The following is a 25,859-nucleotide window of genomic DNA, read 5'->3' on the forward strand; positions in this document are numbered from 1 at the left end:
TAAAAAGGTAAGTTTATTATGGTGCAAAAATTTTTGAAATTCATTTTTTTTCATAATATGCGTTTTCCACGAACTTTTTGAAGGCCTGTCGTATTTTCATGTGCCACTGTACAAACCAGGAGATAGGCCTTGTTGTCCCAGGTAAATTGTCTTCCCTTAGAGCATGAAATAACTGAATTTAGGAATTTCATAAGAGCTACTTTGTCTCACACAGCCAGTTCCATCATTTATTTGCCATTAAATTCACATCATCCTGTGCATTAACAAAGGTTTATCAAGTGCTTTGTGAAGCCAAATACTTAATAAGTGATAAGCATGCTATTATTAATAAATATGCTTTACATTTATCAGAATCTCAATTTAGAAGCCCAAGAAGAAAGTAGAAAAGTTGGAAAGGAGAGTATTTCTGATTACAAAAATTTAAATTCCTTTATGATTATTTCTTCTATGGATCTTTCCCCTGCTTTTAGATTTTGCAGAGGCTGTAAAATTGATTGTGGGGAAGATAGAGCTTTCATTGGAAATGCCTATATTGCCGTGGATTGGGATCCCACAGCCCTTCACCTTCGCTATCAAACCTCACAGGAAAGAGTAAGTAGCCAGGGTCACCCTAAAGTGGTAGATTCGTGGGGCTGGCATTGTGGCAAAGCAGGTAATGTTGCCACATCCCATATGGCCGCTGGTTCATATCCTAGTTGCTCGACTTCCACCCAGCTCCCTGCTAATGGCCTGGGAAAGCAGTGGAAGAGGGCCCAAGTGCTTAGGCCCCTTTACCCACATGGCAGACCCAGGTGAAACTATAGGTTCCTGGCTTCCACCTGGCTCAGTCCCAGCCATTGCAGGCATCTGGGGAGTGAACTAGCAATGGAAGATCTCTCTGTCTGTAACTCTGAATTTCAAATAAATAAATAAGTGGTTTTTTTAATTTTTTTAATTTTATTTTTTTTGACAGGCAGAGTGGACAGTGAGACAGAGAGGAAGGTCTTCCTTTGCCATTGGATCACCTTCCAATGGCCACCGCAGCTGGCGCACCGCGCTGATCCGAAGCCAGGAGCCAGGTGCTTATCCTGGTCTCCCATGGGGTGCAGGGCCCAAGCACTTGGGCCATCCTCCACTGCACTCCCTGGCCACAGCAGAGAGCTGGCCTGGAAGAGGGGCAACTGGGACAGTATCCGGTGCCCCGACCGGGACTAGAACCCGGTGTGCCGGCGCCGCTAGGTGGAGGATTAGCCTAGTGAGCCGCGGTGCCGGCCTAAATAAGTCTTTAAAAAAATGCTGGCTTCATATGGGAAATTTTCCCCAGTTTAATTATACTGTTTTAGACATCTTAAGTGTAACCAGAAAAACATTTAGTGGCATTCTCTATGACACTTGATTTATTGACATGATTGCTTAGGTTTTACTATCTTATGTCTTCTAGACTGGAGCATTACATTTAAAAAAAATTACTAATATTGGGGGCAGGCATTGTGGCACAGAGGTTTGGGCCACTGCTTGTGACACCTCCATCTTATATCAGAGTAATTGTTTGAGTCTCAGCTCCTCTACTTCTAATCCAGCTTCCTGCTAATGTGTGTGAGAAGGCAGTAGATGGCAGCCTATGTGCTTGGGTTCTTGCATCTCACATGGGAGACCTGGATGGAGCTCCTGGTTCCTGGCTTTAGCTTTGCTCAACTACAACTATAATGGGCATTTGAGGGGTGAACCAGCAATAGGAGATCGATTGATCTCTCTCTCTCTGCCTTTCAAAGAAATAAATCTCTAAAAATATGTAGAAATAAATTAAAAATACTAATATTAAGTAAATATTGAAATAAACCTGATTGTAGTCAAGAAATTATATTCTCTGGCCATGATCTACCAATAAACTTCCCTCTGCACACTTTTAAGTGTTATCAAAGCTGGCATGTTTATTAAATACAGTTAACCCACATGCATCCTCGGGCTGTAGCTGCTACCTATAGTGGACATAGCAATCAGAAAAATTACAGAAAGAATTAAAACACTTCAAGACTGGATATTTAAGCGTCCATTTTTTATGGGTGTTGTTTATACTTGGTTCCTTTCCTGATACCTTCTGGCCACAGCAATTTTTAAATTTTGAAGATATAACTTCAGAAATACTAAATCCCTACCTAAAAATGTTTTCCTTGGGTAGTTCTTAATCAACTAAGTACTGTGTGCAGGGTGCTGACAGTAACACTCTGTTGGAAAAGTCAAACCAGCAGCATCAGAGGAGTACCTAAGTCGCGTGAAGAATTGTAATGATTTTTGCATTTATGTGGCTCTTGATTGTTGGAAATTTCCTTATTTCTTCAGCATTCCTTGTAGATAAGTTAGTAATGGTAATTGACTTTTGTTTTTACGCTATTTATGAGTAGGAAAACTACCAGTTCTAGATTTTACTCCCTGTTTGGTTCCCTAAATGTTCACACACCCTGAGGCTCCTTAGCCCTTTCTAGCTAAGGATGAGTATAACTTATACTTTTTTGCCAAATGAAAGATCTTTGAGCTGAACCTAAAGAAAGCTGAAAAGAAGTTGATGTTGTAATCATGCTCACTGTAGCAAAGTAATACGGTAAGGTCAGCTGTGCTTCCTTTGAAGGGGAAGTCTGAACAAAGATACCCACATCTTTGCCAGCAAAAAATCTGACAGGACATTATTATATACTTTTTAAGATTTGTTTATTTATTTGAGAGGCAGAGTTACAGACAGAGAAAGATCTCCATCCACTGGTTCACTCCCCTGTTGGCCACAACAGCCAGAGCTGGGCCAATCCAGAGCCAAGAGCTTCATCTGGGTCTCCCACATGGGTTCAGGGGCCCAAGCACTAGGACCATCTTCCGCTGCTTCTCCAGACCATAAGCAGAGAGCTGGATCAGAAGAGGGATAGTCAGGACAGGAACTGGTGCTCATATGGGATGCCAGTGCCTCAGGCAGAGGCTTAGCCTTGTATGCTCCAGGACATTTATTCAGATAAAGATGAAAAATTATTTGACTATGTAAATCTCTTTCTCTTTTTAACAAGCCTAATGTGTAGTTTCAAAATTCAGAAAACATTCTAGTTCTAGGAAGAGGAGCCCTTGTGGTGTGTTAAGTCTTGCGCCACTTCCAGTTATACTGGTGCACTGAGGGTGCCATGCCTTACTGGGGAGTGAGGACGCATGACTAATCCGGGCTCGTCCTATGTGCGGTTTCTACGTGTGCTTGGGGAGTCACGTAGACAAAGGAGGTACCCCGCATCAAAACTGCCATGATTATAAAAATATTAGAAACAACCTGTGCTTGTCACATTTTATAAAGGAGTGGTTAAATAAAGTGTGGTATGCTTATTGGATGAAATATTATGCAGTCACTGAAAATCAGTTTTTATCAGTTTTTACTGATATTAATTGTAAGATACTAAAAAAATTTTTTTAAGATTATTTTACTTAGGGCCAGCAACATGGCATAAGTGGGTAAAGCCACTGCCTGCAATGCGGGCATCCCACATGGGTGCTGGTTTGTGTCCTGGCTACTCCACTTCTAATCCAGCTCACTGCTAATGGCCTGGGAAAAGCAATGGAAGATGGTCCAAGTGCTCGGGCTCCTGCTACCCATGTGAGAGACCTGGAAGAATCTCCTGGCTCCTGGCTTCAACCTGGCTCAACCCTGGCCATTGCAATCATCTGGAGAATGAACCAACAGATGGAAAATATTCTCTCTCCCTCTCCCCCTCTCCTCCCCCTCCCTTTCCCCCTTCCCCTCCCTCCATCCCTCCCTCTCTCTTTCTCTGTATCTCTGATTTTCAAATAAATAAATCTTTTTTAAAAAATTTTATTTGAAAGGTAGAGTGAAATAACAAGAGAAGAGAAGAGAGGTCTTCCATCCACTGGTTTATTTTCCAAATGGTCTCAATGGCCAGGACTCAGCCAGGTTGAAGCCAGGAACCTGTACTCCATCCAGGTCTCCCTTTATCTACAGCCTTTATCTACAGCCTTCCCACTCAACATAAACAGGGAACTGGATAGGAAGCAGAGCAACTTAGACTCAAACCATCACTCATGTGGGGTGATAGCATCACAAGTGGTAGCTTAACCTGCTGCACCACAATGCCAGCCCCTTTACTCTCATTCTTTGTATACCCCCCCTCCCCATTTGGACCTCACATTCCTCAACAGCAAGTGAAGCTAGATAACATCTTAGGTTTCTCTTTCTCTATTAAAAATAGTCTTACAATGTATGAAAGCTGTTAATTCATCCCCTATGTTTTGTGTTAAGGATGAACTTTAAAGCCATTTGGAAGAAAAATGAAATGCTGTCTATAAATAATTTAGAGCAATGGGAAAGGATCAAAGCATGGGTCCCACAAAGTAAAGCAAGTCTTTATTGTTTAGGGAAATTTTACCGGTAAATATAAATTATTGTCAGTCCACAAGTTTTTTTTTTTTTTCACTGTGCCTTCCTCCTGTCTCCATCTAGCTGTATAGCCTGTGTTCCACAGAAATTATAGTCAATAAAAATCAACATTCTTGACTAGCTTACCCTAATTTGTGGTTGGCCATAAAGCATACCTAGCAGAGATAATAGAGGTAATATTTAACTGGCTGTGAGAAAAGCAACACCACTGAGCTTGGCACACCTTTTTTCCTACTCACTCGTTCCATCAGCCCTGGTAGAGCATGCTTCCTTTTTGATGCATGTCCATTTTTCCCTTGAGTAACCAGCTCAAAAGATCGTGACAGTTAATAGTACCTTGTTACTACAGAACTTGGGCTCACCAAAAATGTCATTGACCCGAGGTCAGGCAAGGTTTCCTTTTCTAAAAACCAAATTTTCCTGTAAGTTCCCCATTTTAAATTATTTCTTTAGACTGGATGGTGATGCAATGGTAAAACCTTAATTGCGTGACCTGTCCCAACCTTGATAGTTTATTGGGTCTTGTGACAGCTTCGTGACTCAGCTTTCTTCTGCAGAGAGAAAGGTCTCACCTGAAAACTTTTTCTAAACTGGGTGCCTGGAGCTGTGCCAATTTGTAACCTAAGTATCCCGGGATTCCCATCATGGATTTTGTAAGAGAAACTGCCTGAGGCAAAGAATGCAGTTCACCCCTGAAGGGGAAGAGCGTCATGTGAGGTGATGAACGGATGTCTGACCTCTGTCAGAGAGAGTCAGTCACTATTGGTCTTGTAGCCCTGGCTCTGCCATAGGACAAAAAGAGCCCCTGAAGTCTCCTGTAGCATTCTTCCACCTTCCCAAACACAGTGTCCCAGCGTCATGCTTCCTAATTGCTTGTCAAGTGGCAGCCAGGAATGGGGAAAGGAAAAACTCATCTTTTTCTGTTGCATTCTGGATCCTTTCTTCTCCCAGTCCGCCCTGTTCCTCACCACTCTGTATCACTGCCCTGCTTGGTTCTGTTTCCTTTCTGATCCTGATTTCCTCCTTGCTCTGCAGACGAGGGTGCTAGCTAACAAGACTGCAGTGGTTAGGAACGCTCGCTCTTTTCAGCCTGCTCTTTCGTTGCCTCCTCAGGTACAAGGGCAGATGATGACCCGCATGTTGAAGTGCAAATGAGTTGCCTCCCATAGGGACTGTTGCCTTCTCCTAGTGAACGTCTCTGCACACTTTCTTACCTCATTTAGATCCGGCGCTGGTGCTGCAGGCTCTTTGTCCCAGCTTCTGTGTAGCCTGCAGCTTACCAGCAATGCCCTGTCTTCTGAAAAATCAATGGCTTCCTCTCAGCACCACTGGCTTGAGGACCAGTTCTCCTGTAAACCACTTGAGGGTTCCACAGTTGGGAAATAAACAGGCAGTTCCTTAGTTGTTTGTTTTGTCATCTTGAAACATTCAGGAATTTTCCTAGAATAGTTACCATCGTGTAATAGAAGTATTATCCAGTGTTACTGATGTGGTCTTTGTGAACAATTGGGTGGCTGCTGTGTTTACTCTAAAACTCCAGGTTTGAGTTTCTTTTTCCTCATGCAGAGTAGGGCAGGAGTGAGCGAGCGAGAGGATGGCACCCAGCCAGGCTCTCCACAGCTCACGTTCGTCCTGTTGCCTCCACCTTCAGGTCGTAGATGAGCACGAGAGTGTGGAGCAGAGTCGGCAGGCGCAAGCTGAGCCCATCAACCTGGACAGCTGCCTCCGTGCTTTCACCAGCGAGGAGGAGCTGGGGGAGAACGAGATGTACTACTGCTCCAAGTGTAAGACCCACTGCTTGGCAACCAAGAAGCTGGATCTCTGGAGGCTTCCCCCTATCCTGGTATGTCTTAGCCCCACCTTTGAGGTGAAGAAATCTCTCAGAAAGAAAGAAGCCATGAGGGAACAGGCATTTTGGTGATTTTGAGAGTGAGAAACTTCCTGCAGCAATATTTAAAACTACGCGAGGCTTGTATGTGGAGCACAGAAGTGAACTGTTCTCTAAATGTTTGATAGTTCCCATTCCCAAAGAGCTTGCAGCCTAAAAGGAAAGGGGAATCCCACAGACTGTAACTGCAGTTCAGCACCATGTGAAAAGTGCCACAGAGGAGAATTTGAACTTCGGAGGAGGCTGAGAACGCTGCTGGTTCTCTGGGCCAAGGACGCGTTAGGCGAGCTCTTAGTAGACTGCGGAGAAGCATGAGAGCCAGGAGCTGCCCATGGCCTCTCGCCAGCGCCCGTGACCGCGGCACGCTGCTGAGCCACTTGTGCATACAGGCGCACCAGTGCACTGGGGCTTGGTCGTCTTTTAGGCTTGCTTTACTCCTACGTTGTCCCTTCATAGATTAGGAGAGTCTCCTGTTGCTTGTCAGGAGTCTTCTAAAATAGCTTTTTCCTGAGAGGTGGGAGCTCCTTCAAACGTGATTGTAACCAGACACTGTGTATGTCCTTCCTCATGTCTTCATCCTCCTGCTTACTCCGTACTAGCAGGTTTTTCTTTCCTTAGGCCAGAGCAGCTTCCCAGGGAAGAATACCCAGGAGGTTAATAACATTGGTTAGCTAGTTCCAGGGGTGGGGACTGGGGGAAGGGAAGAAGAGGGCAGGGACAGGCTTGGGGACAAGGAGGGTATGAAGGAGGGAGACTTTTTATTTAGTCAAAGTATAATAAACATGCAACTCAATGGTAGATTTTAAATATACATTTTGATGATGTTTGACACTTGTATGTATTCCTGCAACCATCACATAAAGCATGTCGTGAGCGTGACGTGTAGTGAGTGGTTAAGATGCTGTTTGAGACGCCCACATCCCATACACAGTGCCTGGTTTAAAGTCCCAGCTACTCTACTTCCGATCCAGCTTTCTGCCAGATGATGGCTCAAGTATTTGGGTCCCTATTACTGACATGGGAGACTTAGTTGGAGTTCTGGGCTCCTAGCTTTGACCTGGCTGTTGCAGACATTTTGGGGAGTGAACCGGCAGATGGAAGATCTCTCTCCATCTTTCTGTTCATCTCTGTCTCTCTGCCTTACAAATTAAGTGGAAAAAAATTATATGTATATATATATAAAATGGTTTGTGAAAATGTATATTATTTTCAAATTATGAAGTAAATGCTTTTGTGGAAACCATGTTTTTGAAGTCTTTGAAGAGTGAGGAGTCAGTTATATGCTATGTTGTTGAACACTCATGCATGTTAGTCCTGTTTCTTAGATGTAAAGTTTGTGTCATTAGAACCCTTTGATGCAGATGTTTTCTACATTCTCTCCTCCAGATTATCCACCTTAAACGATTCCAGTTTGTAAATGGTCGATGGATAAAATCACAGAAAATTGTTAAATTTCCTCGTGAGAGTTTTGACCCTAGCGCTTTTCTGGTACCAAGAGACCCTGCTCTGTGCCAGCGTAAGCTGCTCACACCCCAGGGGGATGAGCTCTGCGAGGCCAGGGTCCCGGCAGGAGAGGTGAAGAGGGTGGATGCCCAGAGCTCCGCTGGGGAAGAGGAGGTGCTGCTCAGCAAGAGCCCGTCCTCCCTCAGCGCCGGCGTGCTCGGTAGCCCAAAAGGTGAGATGCCTGCCCGCGCAGCTTCTCGGGATGTCCGGAGGCTGCCTGTTTCCCCGTCTTCTGCTGTGGAGCCGCCAGCGGCTTGGTGGGGTGGAAAGAATCTCTCTGGAATCTGTTTGAGCTACGTGACTCAGAAAGGAAGAGACGCAGCTTCTCTGTTTCTGTGTTCTCATCTGCGGAGGAGAGAGCATACCCAGCTCACAGAGCATGAGGATTTGCTGTGTGGAGTCGGACACGTTCACATGATGCTTGAGCCATGGTTGGCGTGAACCGTGCTGGCATCCGTGTTTCCTTACAGCAGAGCTTCTCAAAAATGTAATCTGCTGGGCGTCCCTAGGGGGCCCTGAGACCCTCTCAGAGGGTCTGAAGGATCAACACTATCTTTAGAAAAAATACTTAGATAATATATGCTTTTTCAAAGCCCTAGGGGTCCTTGATAATGTTTTAAAGGTGACAAAAGGGATCACAAGGGCTGTGACCAAAACGTTGCAAAGCCACTGCCTTACAGAATTCCTGTGAGGGTGGAGGTGAGAGAGAGAGATCCAAGTACCATGCTGAGCAGCAGCACTTCATAAAAGCTAGTCATCTTTTGTCATCTTAATTTGACGAAGGAGAGGAATATGTACAAGTCCTTAGTCTAAAAATTACATTGTTTAGAACTGAATCTGACATAACTCGCCTTTCCCTGTTTTGTAAGACTCTCTAGTATATTTACATTTCAGAACATTGCTGTCCACAGGGATTGGCACTGCAGAAACAGGAATGTCACTTTTTAGCTACATAGTAAGAAGTACAGAGTGGCCAGTCAGGACTCCCCTGTCTTCACCTTCATGTGTTTATTAGTGAACTTTTTGCCTCTCGGTTAGCATTTGGTGGCTGGTTTGACTTGCTGAATTTGGATTTTTGAACCTGCTCTCCCTTTCACAGGTTCCCCTTCTTCATCAAGAAAGAGTGGAACCAGCTGTCCTTCTAGCAAAAACAGTAGCCCTAACAGTAGCCCACGGACTTTGGGGAGGAGCAAAGGGAGGCTCCGCCTACCCCAGATTGGCAGCAAAAATAAACTATCAAGTAGTAAAGAGAACTTGGATGCCAGCAGAGAAAATGGGTCTGGGCAGATCTGTGAACTGGCTGATGCCTTGAGCAGAATGCACATGCTGGGAGGCAGCCAGCCTGAGCTCGTCACCCCTCAGGACCATGAGGTAGCCTTGGCCAATGGATTCCTTTATGAGCATGAGGCGTGCGGCAATGGCTATAGCAATGGGCAGTTTGGAAATCACAGGGAAGAAGACAGCCTTGATGACCAAAGAGAAGATCCCCGCATTAAGCCCATTTATAATCTGTATGCAATCTCGGTAAGTGATTCGTTGTATGGTTTTCAGAGTGGTCTTTACTTTTCACTGGCTTGGTCACTTGTTTTCATTCATTCACCAACAGATGTTTTTCAGGGCCTGCTTGTTTATAAGACACTGAGCTTGATGGTAGAGAAAGTTACTCCAGAAATTTTGCCCTTCTAGGTAGAATCCCAGGAGCTCACAGAGTGGTGCAGGCGATAGTTGTGTGATTCAAGTCATTCCTAACTGTGTGTTCCAAAGGAATTGTTGCTTACTCAAAACTAACTATAGCTACATAATGATTCTCTATCCACACAAGATTTGGAACTTCGGATTTTTGAATTTTGCTTTTTTTTTTGGACAGGCAGAGTTAAACAGTGATAGAGACAGAGAGAAAGGTCTTCCTTCTGTCGGTTCACTCCCCAAATGGCCGCTACGGCCGGCGTGCTGCTCCGATCCGAAGCCAGGAGCCAAGTGTTTCTCCTGGTCTCCCATGCGGGTGCAGGGCCCAAGCACTTGGGCCATCCTCCACTGCCTTCCCGGGCCACAGCAGAGAGCTGGACTGGAAGAGGAACAACCGGGACAGAATCCGGCGCCCCAACCAGGACTAGAACCTGGGGTGCCAGTGCCACAGGCAGAGGGTTAGCCAAGTGAGCCGCAGCACCTGGCTGAATTTTGCTTTTTGTTTATTTTGTTTTAGGAAAGAAATTAGATGGTTCCAGAACATGTTTTTCTTAACCACCTAAGTAGTCTGTATTCTTTTTTTTAATGGGCTCAAGTATACTTTTTTTTTTTTAAAGATTTATTATTTATTTGAAAGTCAGAGTTACCCAGAGAAAGGAGAGGCAGAGAGAGGTCTTCCATCTGCTGGTTCACTCCCCAGTTGGTCACAACAGCTGGAGCTGCGCCAATCTGAAACCAGGAGCGAGGAGCTTCTTCTGGGTCTCCCACTCAGGTGCAGGAGCCCAAGGACTTGGGCCATCTTCCACTGATTTTCCAGGCCATAGCAGAAAGCTGGATTGGAAGTGGAACAGCCAGGACAAGAACCGTCGCCCATATGGGATGTCAGCACTGCCGGCGGCGGCCTTACCTGCTACACCACAGCGCTGGCCCCAGTAGTCTATATAATATGCTTAGACTCAATGGCCGTGCCATGGCCACGGCTCTGTCAACTGCTCACAGCCCTCCCCTCTCTTCTGTCTTTGCAGTGCCATTCAGGAATTCTGGGTGGGGGCCATTACGTCACTTACGCCAAAAACCCAAACTGCAAGTGGTACTGTTACAATGACAGCAGCTGTAAGGTAAATGATCTCAATGTTTGCATGAAAGTTGGAAACAAAATGTCATCAGATCTGGGGGCATTTGTAGAAATAACGGACTTTGTCCTGAATAAGAAATAGATTTTCTGTTAGGACCAGTATATAGATGCTGGCACTGGTAAGGAGAATAAGGAATAAAAGCACAAATAGCAAGGAAAATAAGCTGTCAGTTAATGAGAAGATGTTCTTATCTTTTGAACTAGTAGAATTTCGTGTGGTTTTAGGTCATTCTTTTGACTTGTCTGTCATTAAAATATTTTCCCCAAAACAAACATTGAAAATAATGAGATTTATTTTAGGGACAACTGTGAGACAGCAAAAATATTAAGTTGATGGGAAGAAATCACATTTAATTATGAGAGGGAATTGGGCTGGTCTTCTCTCCCAGGCGAGGAGGAAGAACCGGCAGAGCAATGGCTGTTCTGTTAAAGGCTTTTCTTGCCCCTTCAGGAACTTCACCCTGATGAAATTGACACCGATTCTGCCTACATTCTTTTCTATGAGCAGCAGGGGCTAGACTGTGCACAATTCCTGCCCAAGATCGATGGCAAAAAGATGGCAGACACAAGCAGCATGGATGAAGACTTTGAGTCTGATTACAAAAAGTATTGTGTGTTACAGTAGAGCCACCACTCTGGCTGCTAGACAGGCTGGTGGTGAGGGAGGCGACTTCTGTAGCTGACATTTGGCAAAAGCATCGCTGAAAGGCAAGCTAAATAGAGTTATTTTATCCTGTGACCCTGAAGCACAAAATAAAAATCCTAATTAAAATAGCAGTTACCTTTTAAGAGTAGTAATAATTTTGTTTTGAAGTCTTATACAAGCTCTCCACTAGAGAACTTTCAGGCAGAGCCCACCATTAGCCTGTAAACACAAGGGTTTGGCACCAGCCACCTGGGACCAAATAAGAATTAAATTGTGCTTGTCAAGATGTGAACAAACATGTAGTGACTATAGAGTTTACTAATAATCATAACAAAATACTAAAGATTTCCTTGGAGTCAAAGTAAAAAACAAAAAATTGTAGTGTTGTCTGGGGACGACATGATATGCTACCTCCTTTTTCCTGAAGTTTTATTCCATTGTATTGATAAGAGGGAGAAAGCAAGATCATGAAGGTGTGCAAATGATTCTTATGGCATGGATGCAGAGTGTTTGATTTATTTTTTAGATCATTTCCCTACTATTTCTTGCTTGCTTTTTTGTTTTTGTGTTGGAAACACAACCAGTCATTGGTGGCAGAGGCATATAGTGGTCAGTCTGAAGAATGTCCTAAGAACTATGTGCCTTCTACCCAGGGCCTTGGTTGGGAGACCCAGTAGAAAGACAAAGCATCCTCAAAAAATGGATGCCCTCCCCCCACTGCTGAGTGTGCCAGGGTGGCTGCCAGGGTGGCTGCCAGGGTTTGCACCATCCTCACTTGCGCACGTTGCACAGAGAGCTTCTGGGAAGGTGAGCAGCATTAAAGCTAGCTAGTGTTTCACAACTAGTGGTTTTTTTTTTCCTTTGTTTCTTTGTGTTGCACTTTAACAAGAAAGAGAATATGTACAAATGGACTGGTCCGTATTTGATGGCTCTAAGGGCTATAAATTAACTTCACTGGGGTACTTTCCCCATCATAGTAAATTCAAAAACACAACACGTCCCAAACCTGGATCTGAATAGTGCAAAAATATTTTTAAATGAAATCGAGGGTTTTAGGAAGTAACCTCTAGTTTTGTTTGCATGTCCGTTTTTTTTTTTTTTTCTGTTTTATATTTGGCTTTTTTTAAAATTTACACTAGTCATCAAGAGTTATGTTTCTTTGCTTCATTTTTTCCTCCAATTATTCAAGACTGGAACAAAAGTATAAATGTTTATTTTGAGCAGCATTTTTTTTCCTGTGTTGTATTTTAGTATGTATTCAAAGGAAATGTTTAGCCTTTTCTTCCCTCAGTCTCTTGTGTATTCTTTTAGACCCTGGAAGTTGACTCTCATTAATTGTCAGATTACATTACTCTTCCTTCCTCGTAGGTAGTAAGTTCTGATGTGGTTAAGTGTTTGTGTTCTGATATATGAGGCCAGTAAATATCTCTTCTCAGAGCATTTGGAAAAGGTGTCTGAAAAATTGCTGCCCAAATTGAAACTCTTCAGAAGAAGAATATAGTTGCAAGTAGGAAGGTATGGCCTAAATGGTGTAATAATGAAGTCAGACAAAATGCATACTTTACAGTTTGAGGACTTTTCAGTATATAAAATCTGTTCATTCCTACTTGAACAAGTCCCATGAAAAAGTGAAAAAGATTTTAATAATTTACTTACAGATGTTTTATTTAAGCAGGTAGCACAATCTACTAATGTTGTTTGATCTGTTTGTTATATTGGTTGTAATTAATTTTTTAATTCATGAACTAGCATAAAGTTTATTAAATTAACTATTAACTACAGTCACCTTGTAAATTACTGTATAAAACTTGTTGACAGTGCACTGACTTTAGAAAGATGTTAATGTACATACATAGAGTGTAAATAAAATAGTGTTGATGTACTGAAATATGAACTGTATAAAAATGTATTGGTAATTGTATATGGAGTGTACCTGTTTATCTGTAACTATTATCCAAACAAATTAAATACTGTGGATGCCTCTCTGTGCTGTTTTTCCTCATACAAGTAAAGACAAAAAGTCAAATTCTTTAGCTTTCTCTCTGCAATCCTGTTTTTAATTCCCCTACTTGAATAATGCACGTCTGATTCTGTAGAGTGGATACTCTCATCTCTGAGGGGATGGAAATTGTGCTGAAGGCAAAATAAGGTATCTGCACTGACCAGATGAATTCAACTTGAATGTAGCTCACATTCAGAAATTATCAGAAAGGCCTTATAAGGGTTGGGGAATGGGGGGAGAGTTAGTAGTTAACTGGGAATTAGTAGGGGAGGTCTTATAGTTGTTGTCATACAGATTATGAGATAAAGTGAAGAAGAGGAAAACATCTCATTTATAAAATGCCTTGAGCTGACTTGAGGTTTCTAGGAGCACTGGAAAACTAGGTATGTCTCTGGTATAAAACCTGAAGCTGATTCTCATTGTCAGGGTCCCTCACCCTTCCATGAGATCTGCGAACCTATATTTGTTACCTATAAAATTACAATACTTAAAATTTTTTTTCATTTTATTAGACAGAGACAGAGAGATCTTCCATCTGCTAGTTCACTCCCCAAATACCTGCATTAGCCAGGGTTGTCAGGGCAAAGCTGAGGGCCTAGAACTATACCAGGTCTCCAACATGGATAGCAAGGACCCAAGGACTTGCACCATCATCCACAGCCTTTCAAGGTGTGTTGTGTATTCACAGGAAGCTGGGTCAGAAGTTGAGGAACTGGTGCTCAAACCAGGCATTTTGATACGGGGATGCGGATGTCCCAAGCAGCATCTTAACCACTGCAACAAATACCTGCCCCTAAAATTAGCATGTGTCATACTCAGGCTTAGGACAAATAATTGAAGTCTATAAATGTCTGGCACAGTTGCTTGGTGAGTGCTCAGTGAGTACAAAACTCTTCCTTCTTCAGATTCCATCCTCTGGTGCAGAGTGCTTTTTGTTGGCCCCTCACTGTGTGTATTGAGACTGAAAGAGTTTAATAGCTATCTGCTCGTTCTCCAAAAACTGGAATGCAATGGCACTTCAGAAAGTTCATGGAGGAGGGAGTGTTCAGCCTAGCAGTTAAGCCACCAGTGAAGGCGTCCCACGTCCCACCTTGCAGCACCTGGGGTTAATGCTCAGCTCCCGCTCCTAACACCACGGTTTCCTGACAAATGCAGATCCTCAGAGGCCACAGGAGATAGCTCAAGTGAGTGGGTTCCTGCCACCACTTGGATTGAATTCTGGGCTCTCAGCTTCAGCCCGGCCTAGGCCTATCATGGACAACTGGGAACATTTCTCAATGTGACTCTCGCTCTCGCTTTCTCTGCCTCTCAAGTAATTAGAAATAAATAAATAAATTTTTTCGGATTTTGAAATGTGTTGGGTGTGCATTTGGTACAGAGGTTAAGTTGCTGCTTGCAGTGCCAGGATCCTATATCAGAGTGCTAGTTCAAGTCCCAGCTGCTGTGTACCTAGGAAGGCAGCAGAAGATGCCCCCAAATACTTGGGCCCCTGCCACCCCATGCAGGAGACCCAGATGGAATTCTTGTTTCCTGACCTCAGTCTGGCCCAGACATGGCTATTGCCATCATTTGGGGAGTGAACCAATGTATAGAAGATCAATCTCTCTTCCCCTACCCCTCATCACTGTGCCTTGCAAATAGATAAACCTTTTTAAAAGATAAAGTAATAAAATGTGTTGAATCAGTAGCAGTGGCAGCTTATTTAAGGAGAACAAGCCAAATGGATCTAGGAAGTCCTAAAAGTTGAAGCACGGCTTCTGCAGTGCCAGTCCATGTCCCTAACTTTTAAAGCAGCAGCAGCCTTGGAAGGATCCACTAATGGAAGCAGGCAAGTGTTTGGTTTCCAGTGGTCCTGCATGTTGAGATAGGTCTTTGGTTAGAGGTGGTGATTCCGCATGGAGGCACTCCACCACTTGGTGGCATCGCTCACTGTGGCTTTCTGACGTGCAGTCACCACTGAATAGGGCAAATAGATGGTTTGCTGCATTTCCCCCAGCTGTTCTAAAGACGGAACATAAAATTTTACTGGTAGGGCACGCTGTCTCCCAGAGTTCTTCCGTTTTCGAAGCCAGAATGTGGCTTGGGAAGCAGGTGCAGGGAGGTTCCTAAGCGTTGAAATCATACATTTTTGATCAGAGAGACTCATGCAAGATGGAGCAACAAAAAAAAAAAAAAAAAGGGCTGACGTTAGTTCCTGAATAATGGGAAGCAAGATAGTAGATAAATGTCCAGGCCCTTTGGGACCCGGTAGGGAACAGAGTGTGAGGGAGCGGGCGGGTAAGATGGGGAGCAGTGGGGCGTATGGGAGCTGTAAGCGCATAACCCTGCAAAGGCTCCGAGTGACTGGTGCCCTGCAGGAATGTAGGCCCCAGTGTTAACTGATTCTTTTTTTCTTTAGCAAGAAGCCAGAGATCCAGATATTAATATAAAATATCCAAGCTAGAAATGTTGGTAATTAATATTTTTAAATTTCGGAACTTGTGCTGCCCAAATGGAAACTTTCACAAACCAGGTACAAGCCACCAGTTCTCCGGTAAACAGCGAGGTCACGAACTCTGAGCCATTAAGTCAGAGATCAGATTCTAGCTCTGTTGTGACAACAGCTGTGAACTAAAACAAGTTTCTTAGACCCTCAGAGTTCTCGTGCCTGATGAGAATACCATTTTATTTCCAAAGGTTATTAAAGGGAATAGATCATGCATATAAATAGGCAAAGAGCTTGGCCTCTGTTCTCAAATGAAAAGTCTTTCCCTTCCTAAGGAAATACAGCATAGGTGTAGTGCTTGTAAAGCAATAATGTTACGATGGAGTTCATTACGAGCCCAGAGGCATACAATTAAACAACACGTGAGCACCTACTGTGTAAGAACTCTGTGATCAGTTCTCGGGACAGCCGTTCCCAGCCTGGCAGATAGCGTTCTCAGACCCGGGTAGGAGCCTGTTAAATGTGCTGACCTGAGTCCCGCCCATCATTGTCACACCACACCAAATGTGCTGTGCCTGTGTACGCCCAGATTAATGTGCTCAGCGTCTCCCATGCAGTCTAAGAATCTGCATTTCAACAAGTTCCTCCGCTGGCACAGGCCTGCAGACTGGTCATTCGTGGAAACCACTGCTGCCGGGCGTGAATCATTTCCAGGCTAATTAGGGAAAGACAATACACACAGGCACACACCTAAGAGGAGTGCAAGGCTCCCCACACATAATTGTTTCTGAAGTGCTGACTGGGGACATGAGACACGAGGCACAAAGTGTTCAGGGAAGAAGGAAGTGAGCTACACCCCGAAGTGAGATCCAGGTTGCATCATCAGAAGCGAGGAGCGTAGTCTGACCTTCGAGACAAGACCGACACCCGGGGAACAGAGGCGGGATAGGCCTGGCTGAGTGGGGCTGAAGGTGCCCGGGGAACATGGTACAAGACAACAAGGCAAGATCCATGTTTTGAAGGTCAGACCAGTCGTACTAAACGTGTTCCACGTTGCCAAGTATCTTGGTGTGCTTGCAAAACATTTTCAAGCAGTTTGTGTAAGTACACTAAATCTAGTTTAGATCACTGTTTTAGAAACACGAATTTTGTTTGCCATCATTTAACTTTATCTTTTTTATACAATCCACCTTTGCTGGAATTTCTCTTGACGATCCACGTTAGACCTTACCACGAGCCCAGGAGGAGCTCATAGGTGGACATTAGGCTTAAAGCGCTCGGTGAAGACAAAAGTAAGTGAAGGAGGAAGAAAACAGGACCAGGCGAGAGGGGGCGGGAAAGTGGAAGAACCCTGGGAGACAGCGTGTCCTACCAGCTGGGCGCCTGCAGCCCAGAAAGAAGTGTGCCTGGTTAGTGGAGGCATCCAAAGCCTGGTGAGGGAGGAGGGATGGAGGGGAAGGGGGGCAGGCGGGTTTCCTCCGCGCCACCTTCAGTTCTTCACAGCAGGAGCCTTTGTGCCCGCTGGGGTTGCAGTGCCAGCAAAAGCAGCACAGGACCAGGAGGGCAGTCCGCAGTGCTCGCTGTCCGGGATCGTGTGACCTTGGCCGGTCACCTGCTTCCTCTGCGCCTCAGCTCCCCTTGTGAATAAGGAGGGGGTTGCATTAGGTCAGTGGTCCTCAGGTTTTATTTAGAAACCACAGGAGGACCAGACCCTTTCTTCCAACCGCATTTTACTGAAGAGCCAATAGATCACGCAGAGGAGCTCAGGCTGAAGGGGCCGGGGGTGCTGCCTGAGCAACTCATGTGGGCCTGGGTCACGTGTCTGCTTGAGTGCCTTTCACCTGTAAGCACTCAGAAGGCCAGTCAGGCGGGACTCCGGCAGCACCTGGGACACTCCCCGGGGAATTGGCCCCAGCAAGAGGACTTGCTGCCTCTCCCAGGAGAGCGCTGTGAGTCCGCTGGAAATCAAGGGGGCAACGAGGGCGGGGGCCAGTGTGCCTCCCTCCCTTCCAGAGGCCGTGGGGAGTGCCTGCAGCCCTCAGCCTGCTCCCAGCCGCTGGGTGTCTGCCGGGAGCCAGCTCCAGGGCCTGAGGCCTTTAATTGTTGTGCCAGCTGGGGAAAGTTAGTGCTGCTGCTCCTCATTTGGTGAGCTCCCTGCGGCTTGCAGCTGCGGAATAAACAGCCTCTCGCTTCGGGAGAGATGGGCCAGTGAGTCTGCCACTCCCTCGTCCCTCGTCCCTCGTTCCTCGTCGGACGGTTCTTCAGTGCCTGCTGTGCGGCTTAAAGGCGAGTCCTGAGCGTAGGCGAGTCCTGAGCGTGAGGCTGGAAGGAAAGCTGGAGAGGACATTGAGGCGCTTGCTGGACTTGCGCCCGCCAGGCCCCTCGCCAGGCTGTTTGACTGTTACTGAATGCTCATCGCACCTCTGTGAGCAGTCATTATCATCTCTTGTTACAGACAGGAAGCTGACGCTCCACAAGGTTAAGTCACTTGACCAAGGTGTCACACAGATAGAACATTTCTGAGCTGGGTTCGAATCCAGGTTAATGTACCTGCTGGTAACCCACCTTTCTTCCCTCTGGAGTCTGTGACCCTGCCCTTCGCAATCCCTAGCAAGACAGTCCGTCACCCAGCCTCAGTGGCCTGATCTTTACCAAGGGATGAGGGGCATGAGAAGCCCTGGGTGAGGAAGGGGGTGTGAAATCCTCGAAGCCCTAACAGGGCGACTACGCAGTCTCGTTCCACGCAGGGAGAAGCGGGTGTCCTGGCAGCAGCTCCTCCTCCCATCCCTGGAGAAGTGGAACTCAGCTGCAGACGGAGCCACACAGGGACTGTTGACATCCTGTTCTCTTTGCTGCTGGTGGTGGCCCAGGGACCTTACGCCCTGGACTTGAGGTAGGAAAGGGGCAGCAGAGGGGAGGAGAGGCTCAAGGTCGCCAGCGTCAGGCTGGATTTCGGAGTGGCAGATGATATCAGAGATTTAACACCAGGGTGACGGTTTTTGGAGGCAGCCTGGGAGAGACATGATTGGGATGAGCTCCTCTGGGGAGGGCAGCTCCCACCCGTGGCCACGGTGGCTTGAGACTCCTGTTCCCTACTGGCTCCCTGCCAGACCTGATTACCTGACCATGCTGAACCCACCAAGCACAATGCCTTCCCCTTCGGACTGGGGCCTTTTCCTTCCTGGCTTTTCCTGGGAAGGGAGCGAGAACAATTGAGCCCGACCATCTCTCTCCAGGTGTTTGCCTGCAGCAGCCTGGGCTCTAAACTGAATCCCACATGTCGGTGCAGCCACCCAGCGGGCCACCCCCGCTGCCTGCATCCGCTCTGTCCTGACTGTGCCAAGTCCCAGAGAGGCAGCTCAGAGCCTTTACCCCTGGGCTTATGAGCCCAGCATTGGTTTTCTCACCTCTCCCTTTGAAAGCGATGGAAATGTTAACCCTCAATCTAAAACTGATGTCCATCCAAGAAAAGAGAGTAAAAAACAGTCTCACCTAATTTGGGCTATACGGAAGTAGCCAGGGAAAATCAGAGGAAAATCCAGACTCCGTAACTGGAAAGGGAACGTTGGAGCCCAGGGCCTGCTCCCCTGCCCAGGGAATTCCCCTCCAGAGGCGGCTGCAGAGACGCTGCCCGCAAGGCTTGGCTGGAGCGTGTCTTCTGTGGCTGTCCTTGCATCTACAGTCTGCGCTGCCCTGGAACACAGGCCACACCTAATCAAGCAGCAGTGTCCCCTGAATCAGCTTCTGTGCCGGCCACGTTGTCCTGTGAAAGCTCACGCCCTGAAATGACCCAGGTTCCACTGCGCCTCATCCCTCCCCCTCCCCGAGTCCTAGCCTCCCTCCACATACGGACGGCAGTCTCCAGGGGTATCACAGATGGGCTCTCAGCTGCCCTGTGGTGTCCACTGGGCACCTCCCACCCAACACCACTGCCGGGGCTCCAGGCCACTCCACCAGAGTTCCCCAAGCAGAGATACCTGTCTGTGTCCATGTTCGGGGGCCACTCCCGTTCTCCTTAGGGGTCAGTGTGAATCCTGGGGGCTCCTCCCTACAGCTCAGCAGTTGTCACACCCAGCCCTGCTCCCTGAAGAGACTTTGTCCCAAGAGGCTGTTCCAGGCAGTAGATGCTGGCGGGTCTATCTTAGTGCTCCAAGCAGCTCCTGATGTGGCTTAAACCATGGCCAAACATGGATCCTTGGCTTCAGCTAGAGTGAAGCCCCACTCTCACCGGCATGGGGACTGTGGGCAGATCAGGCCCACAGTAAGGAAGGGCAAAGCCACCGGGACTCAAGGATTGCGGAATTGAGTCCCACCTTTGTTTCCAACCCAGCTGCCTGCTAAGGCACGCGAGAGGCAGTAGATGATGGCCCAGGTGGTTGGGTTCCTGCCACGCACATGGAAGACCCGCATGGAATTCCTGGCTTTGGCCTGGCTCAGCCCTGGCTGTTGTGAACCTCTGGGGAGTAAACCAACAGACGGATGATACCTCTTGTCTCTCCCTGTGTGTGTGACTCTTTCAAATAAGTAAATATTTCTTTTAAAGGATTGGGGAGCAGATTCCCCAGGGAACAGTGGAAGCACGGCGCACACCCAGGCCCCACATGTGGGAACAGCTGTTCAAACTAACCAAACCAGGCTGGCTGTGTCAGCCTCTGAAGGAAAGTTGGCATGAATAGAGTGTGGAAACCAGGTTTATCTCAGGATTTCCCGGTGGGCAGGGTAAATATTTCGTCCCAGACCTGGAACAGGGCCTGGTAATCCCATTCTTTGCTGTGCTTTTTCCTTCTGTTCATTCATCCTGCAAACATTTGCTGCCTGTCCCTCTCGGTGTGGCCGGCCTTGGCCATGGCACCGCGATGCTCCAGTGACTAAGACATGACCCTGTGGTCTGTTCCTTCCCTCGGGGAGTCTTGGCGGGGGAGGAGGAGGAAGCAGCTTTTCAGCTGGGGCTTGGCTGATGTGCAGACTTGCTGAAAGGACCCATGATGGGGTGGGAGAGGGGAGAGCACCCTAGGCCTTGGGAACAGCGTGTGTCCCACTCTGCCTCGCCTGGAGGTTTCCACAGCCACGCTGTCTTCTACGTGGCAACTGGCAAGAAGCCCTTTCAGGCCCACAGCACCCAGCTTAAAGGAAGCAGCACGGATGCGGGGCTCTGCAGACTGGGGTCCAGTTCCCAGTCGGCCACTGCATAGCTGGCAAGGGGCAAAGTTCCCTTACCACCGGGAGCCTCAGCTGGCCGAGCTCGGCGGGCCGGAGCGTGCAGCTGCGGGGTGCGGATCGTGGCTCTCCCACTGGGTAGCCGTGTAGCCCGTGTGTTTCATTTCCTCATCTGTGAATGCAGCAAACAGGAATGTGCTCAGCTCGGAAGGGTGTGCTGTGGCTCAGTGAGCCAGAAAGCGCGTCAGTTTTCCCTGAGGAAACCTTGCCATCCCCGCGCCCTGTTTCCTCCCCGTGCAGGATTCCTCGGTGCGGATGGCCTCAGTGGCGCAGGCTGGCTGGCTTCCCTGGGAAGCCATCACCCAGGGGCAGTGTGCACAGAGCTCCCTATGGAGCGCCTCAGGGGCCCACACCTGTGGGAGGGGTGGATGCGGAAAGAGGAAGAAGTGGAGCTGCCCTTTGGAGCCCGCCTGAGTGCGGCCTGGCCCTTCGCACCCCCACCCCCACCGCCATCCATTGTCCTTGTCGTTGGCTGCAGGCCACCCCAGAATGGAGAGTGACCTTGAGTGAGCAAGAGGCTCCCTCTCCCCAGAGGCCGAGGGCCTGAAGGCGTCTCCACCCAGCACAAGCAGTCCCCAGAACAGTGCCGCAGCCATGTGCTGAAGGTGCTGTCAGGACCAGGTGAGGCAAGCGCTGTAAAGTACCTTGCGAAGGGCCAAGGGCCGGGCCCAGCACGGCAGGCGTGGGGGGCAGGCGTGGGGGTGCTGCGGGCCGAAGGCAGTGACAGTGACAGAGATGAGGGAGACGACAGGGTGAGAGGAACTGGATTGGAAAGGGGCTCAGCGCCCTGCTGCTGTCTGGCTCCCTGGATCCCACCCTTCCTGCACTTCAACAATGGTGACGTGAGCGGGGTGCTCCAGCTCTCCCCCCACCCCAGGTCCTGGGTTCTTGAGTCTGTCTCTGATTTGTAAATAAAACCCTGGTGGGGGGGGCCTCCCCCCAGCCAGGCCTGAGGGTTCCCTTCCGCAGGAGCTGGCCCCTGGGAGGAGGTGAGGGGAGCTGGGCCGCAGGGAAGGAGCCGGGCGGAAGCTGGACTGAGACCAAGAGAGAAGGACTCAGGATGTGCCTGGCACTGGCCTCCGCCAAGTTGTTGGCAAGCCGTGAGGAGGAAACCCACAGGCAGATGGGCCCACTCCAGCATCCCCTCCGAGGTGCGCCCGCTGCCCGCCCCACAGGGTGCCGGGCACCAGCCCCACACTAGTGACCATACTGCTATCTGCTCCTGGAAGGCGTGGCCAGCTGGAGGAGGGGGAAGGCGGAAGGGGAGGGAGGGGCGGTGGCTGGCTCGGTCAGTCGGTCCCCTTCTCTTGCCCACCCTTCTGGGTTGGCTTCGGTGGCCCTGAAGCAGGTAGGACAGGGTGGGCTCACCAGACCTAGTGAATAAAAACACAGCACACCCACTGAAGTTTGGATTTCAGATGACAAGAAGTAGCGTTTCAGAGAGGATGCTCTGTGCAGCTTTAGGGATATACTAAAACTCTTGTTGATCTGAAATTCATGTTTTTTAAAAAATTTATTTATTTGAAAGTCAGAGTTAGAGAGGGAGGGAAGGCTGGCGCCACAGCTCACTAGGCTAATCCTCTGCCTAGCGGCGCCGGCACACCGGGTTCTAGTCCCGGTCGGGGTGCCGGATTCTGTCCCGGTTGTCCCTCTTCCAGGCCAGCTCTCTGCTGTGGCCCGGGAGTGCAGTGGAGGATGGCCCAAGTGCTTGGGCCCTGCACCCCATGGGAGACCAGGAGAAGTACCTGGCTCCTTCCATCGGATCAGTGCAGTGCGCTGGCCGTAGCACGCCGGCCACAGCGGCCATTGGAGGGTGAACCAATGGCAAAGGAAGACTTTTCTCTCTGTCTCTCTCTCTCACTGTCCACTCTGCCTGTCAAAAATAAATAAATAAAATAAATAATAAAAAAGGGAGGGAGACAGAGTTCTCCATCCACTGGTTCACTCCCCAGATAGCTGCAATGGCCAGGGCTGGGCCAGGCCAAAGCCAGGAGCTTCCTTGGGGTCTCCCCCATGGGTGCAGGGGCCCATACACTTGGGCCGTCTTCCACGGCTTTCCCAGGCGCTTTTTTTTTTTTTTTTTTTTTTGACAGGTAGGGTTATAGACAATGAGAGAGAGAGAGACAGAGAAAGGTCTTCCTTCAGTTGGTTTACTCCCCAAACCCCAAATGGCCGCAATGGCTGGAGCTGCATCAATCTGAAGCCAGGAGCCAGGTGCTTCTTCCTGGTCTCCCATGCAGGTGCAGGGCCCAAGCACTTGGGCCATCCTCCACTGTACTCCCGGGCCATAGCAGAGAGCTGGCCTGGAAGAGAAGCAGCCGGGACTAGAACCTGGTGCCTATATGGGATGCTGGTTCCGCAGGTGGAGGATTAGCCAAGTGAGTCACAGCACCAGCCCCTCCCAGGTGCTTTAACAGGGAGCCAGATCAGGAGTGGAGCAGCCGAGACTGGAGCCAGCACCCATATGGGAAACCAGAGTCTCAGGTGGTGGCTTAACCCACTACGCCACAACGCCAGCCCCTGAAATTCACTGTGAACTGGGCGTTCTGTGTTGGGTCTAGATGGGCCCAGGCCTTAGCTAGAAGGAGCCTGCAGTAGCTCTGGACGGAACTGGTAATGGAGAGGGAGACCCGGCCCAGCACAGACACTGTAATCCTACAGCTCCTTGGGAGGGGGAGAGGAAGGCTTGGAACTAAGGGAAGTGGGAAACCGTAGTCCCTAGCCCACAGCAAGAAGGGCCACTGGTGTGGGGTCCCACTGCACCCCTGATCCCCACCTGACAAGGCAGGGCTGTGAGGACTGCAGAGCGGCCCCCTCTGGTCCTGATGCTCTAGGCTGCCCTGGGCGGCTGAAGCTGGCAGATTCCGCCTCGGGAGCTCTTCTGTAGGCCCAAGTGCTGGGGCGGGTCCCTGAGTGTGGGGCAGAGGGCCAGCCTCCCCGGGAGTTGGGAGTTCTCCCTGGGAGAGGCGAGGACCTGCTACCCACCATGTATCTGGTGCTCAACCCAGAAGCCAACCCCCACCCAGTGTCCCTACCCCGATCTGTAAGTCCCAGCATCCTCCAGGGCTCCCTTAATAAAAAAAAGAGCCATGATAACAAGGACTGGTTACTGTGTCCCCTTGCCCAGCGTGCCAGTCTGTCTTGACAGCCAACCGTCCTAGGTAAATGCCGCCATCGTCCCCATTTCACAGAGGAGGAAGCCAAGGCTCAGGAAGGTGAATTAAATGACCAAGGGCACCTAGCTGGTCAGCCAGGGATTCAAGCCTAGGTCCAAGTGACCCTAGGGTTCTTGCTCTGGTGTCTGCATCCTGCTGGCCTGCATTTAGTAGACCTTGTGCTCCAGTGCCTGCTGTGTTTGCGCTACAGCTGGGAGTCTTGGGAGAAAGACCTAGATGGGATTTTTGGCCCCTAAGTCCTCAGCCACTAGCCCAGAGGAAGTAATAGTGTTTGCTGAAAGACAAAATCTTGTTCCCAAACCTACCCATAGCCCACCCCTGGGTCCTGCTCCTCCGTCCTCTCCCTCTCCTCCCAGCCTATGGCAGCCAGCCCTTGGAACAACCAGGGAGCCTCCTACGTGTCCAGTGAGCTGAGTGGGGCTCTGCGGAAGGAACTGGCCTGTGACACACCTGTCCCGCTGCTCTCCTCCAGAGGAAGCCCCTCCCTGGGCCTGCCTGGGCCTGGGACATCACTCTTCATCTGTAGAGGAGGCAGTGCCTTTGTCCCCACACAGATAAACAAACAGAGCCTCTGGGACATGTGTGATTCGGGATGCAGGAGCCGTGCCCCACCCAGAGAGATAGGCCTGGCCTTCCTCCCGAGGTCACTGGCAGGAACCTGGGGACAGCTCAGCCTGGTCAGATGGGAGAGCCAAGTTACCCCCTCTGCAGGTGGATTCATCAAGGCCCAGCGCAGAAGGCCCTGCTTCCACCCCAGGGCTCAGGCCAGGGACAGCTCTCCACGTGGGCTCGGCACAGGCGCCCCCTGGAGTTCTGTGTGACGCAGCAGCTTACACTCAGGTATGCTCACACGCCACCCTCACCCCTGCAACCCCAGGCCCTCATGGACCTGTCTGCTCTCCCCTTCCTCCCCCCAGCACACAGATCAGAGCCGCAGGAAGCAGGGCCAGTGAGTATGCAAACCAGGAGCCAAGATGGGGAAGTTTATTTTCCAAGAATGGTCTAAACACATGGGGAGTATTTTTAGCCACCAGCTCCCACCCGGATGCCAACTCTAATCGAGGCCAGCAAGGCGTCCCGTTGGGGATAGAAAACAGAGGAGGCAGGGTGGGAGGGGGTGCTGCTCACTCCACCCTGCCCCTGTCACAGATGTCTGTCCCCTGTTGCTGTGACTCTGCCCAAGGACAGTGCTGGCTGTGGGGGCCGAGGAGGTGCAGAGAAATGACCCCAGGCTCTGAGGGTCCATGACACCTCTCGGTGCCTCAGTTTCCTCATCCATGCAATGGGAGAGAGAATACCACCCTGATAGGAAGGTTGTGGGGCCCATGCCCAGCTGTAGTAGGCATTCAACCAATGTGCCTCCTGCTCCGCGTGGGGAACTGAAAAGAGCCGGCGAGCCTCAGGGAAGTCATGCTGTGGCCGAAACGGTGAGCCAGGAGCCTTCTCTAGAACAGGCAGTGAAAGTGTGTGTGCGCGTGTACCCAGTGCGGTCACGGTCACCAGGGTGCTCAGAAATGAATGAAAGGCGGGCTCAGGGGCCAGGCTGGGCACAGGGAACTTAGAGCCACCCACGTTTTCCAGGGTGGGGGTCTGCCCACGCAGACACGAGGGAATGAACTTGCTCAGAAGAGGAAGCTCTTCAGGAACACACACAAACAGCAATGCCCAGCAGCCTTGGCCTCCGGGTGTGGCCTCACCCTTGGCGCGGCCTGGCAGGGAGTGACTTTGCTGGGAGTCCAGGCCGCAGGGAGGGCAGGTGGGATGTGGGGGACTGGCCTGAGC

General features: G+C 49.1%; 1 protein-coding gene and 1 long non-coding RNA gene across 15 annotated transcripts in view; both read left to right on the forward strand.

The window, feature by feature from the left end:
* Nucleotides 1-13,290, forward strand: part of USP32 (ubiquitin specific peptidase 32) — a 213,024-nt gene extending 199,734 nt beyond the window's left edge. For all 11 annotated transcript variants that reach the window (XM_089317328.1, XM_089317329.1, XM_070061012.2 and 8 more), the window contains 6 exons: nucleotides 471-591; nucleotides 6,051-6,242; nucleotides 7,674-7,962; nucleotides 8,890-9,314; nucleotides 10,502-10,594; nucleotides 11,063-13,290. In XM_089317328.1, coding sequence (XP_089173454.1) covers nucleotides 471-591; nucleotides 6,051-6,242; nucleotides 7,674-7,962; nucleotides 8,890-9,314; nucleotides 10,502-10,594; nucleotides 11,063-11,236 — 1,294 coding nt within the window. In that variant the 3' untranslated portion in view covers nucleotides 11,237-13,290. The remainder of the gene's footprint in view (nucleotides 1-470; nucleotides 592-6,050; nucleotides 6,243-7,673; nucleotides 7,963-8,889; nucleotides 9,315-10,501; nucleotides 10,595-11,062) is intronic.
* Nucleotides 13,291-16,022: 2,732 nt separating this feature from the next.
* On the forward strand, nucleotides 16,023-25,859 carry LOC149121186 (uncharacterized). Of its 4 annotated transcripts, XR_016223808.1 has the most exons (5): nucleotides 16,023-16,784; nucleotides 16,909-17,093; nucleotides 18,432-18,577; nucleotides 21,380-21,522; nucleotides 24,789-25,859. It is a non-coding gene; the product is annotated as an uncharacterized LOC149121186 (long non-coding RNA). The 4 variants fall into 4 exon arrangements; XR_016223807.1 differs by having other exon boundaries at nucleotides 16,025-17,093; XR_016223806.1 differs by lacking the exons at nucleotides 16,023-16,784; nucleotides 16,909-17,093 and adding an exon at nucleotides 17,109-18,109.

This window comes from Oryctolagus cuniculus, chromosome 17 (assembly GCF_051225735.1).
Source record: "Oryctolagus cuniculus isolate XC-2025 breed Fujian yellow rabbit chromosome 17, ASM5122573v1, whole genome shotgun sequence".
Classification (NCBI taxonomy): domain Eukaryota; kingdom Metazoa; phylum Chordata; class Mammalia; order Lagomorpha; family Leporidae; genus Oryctolagus; species Oryctolagus cuniculus.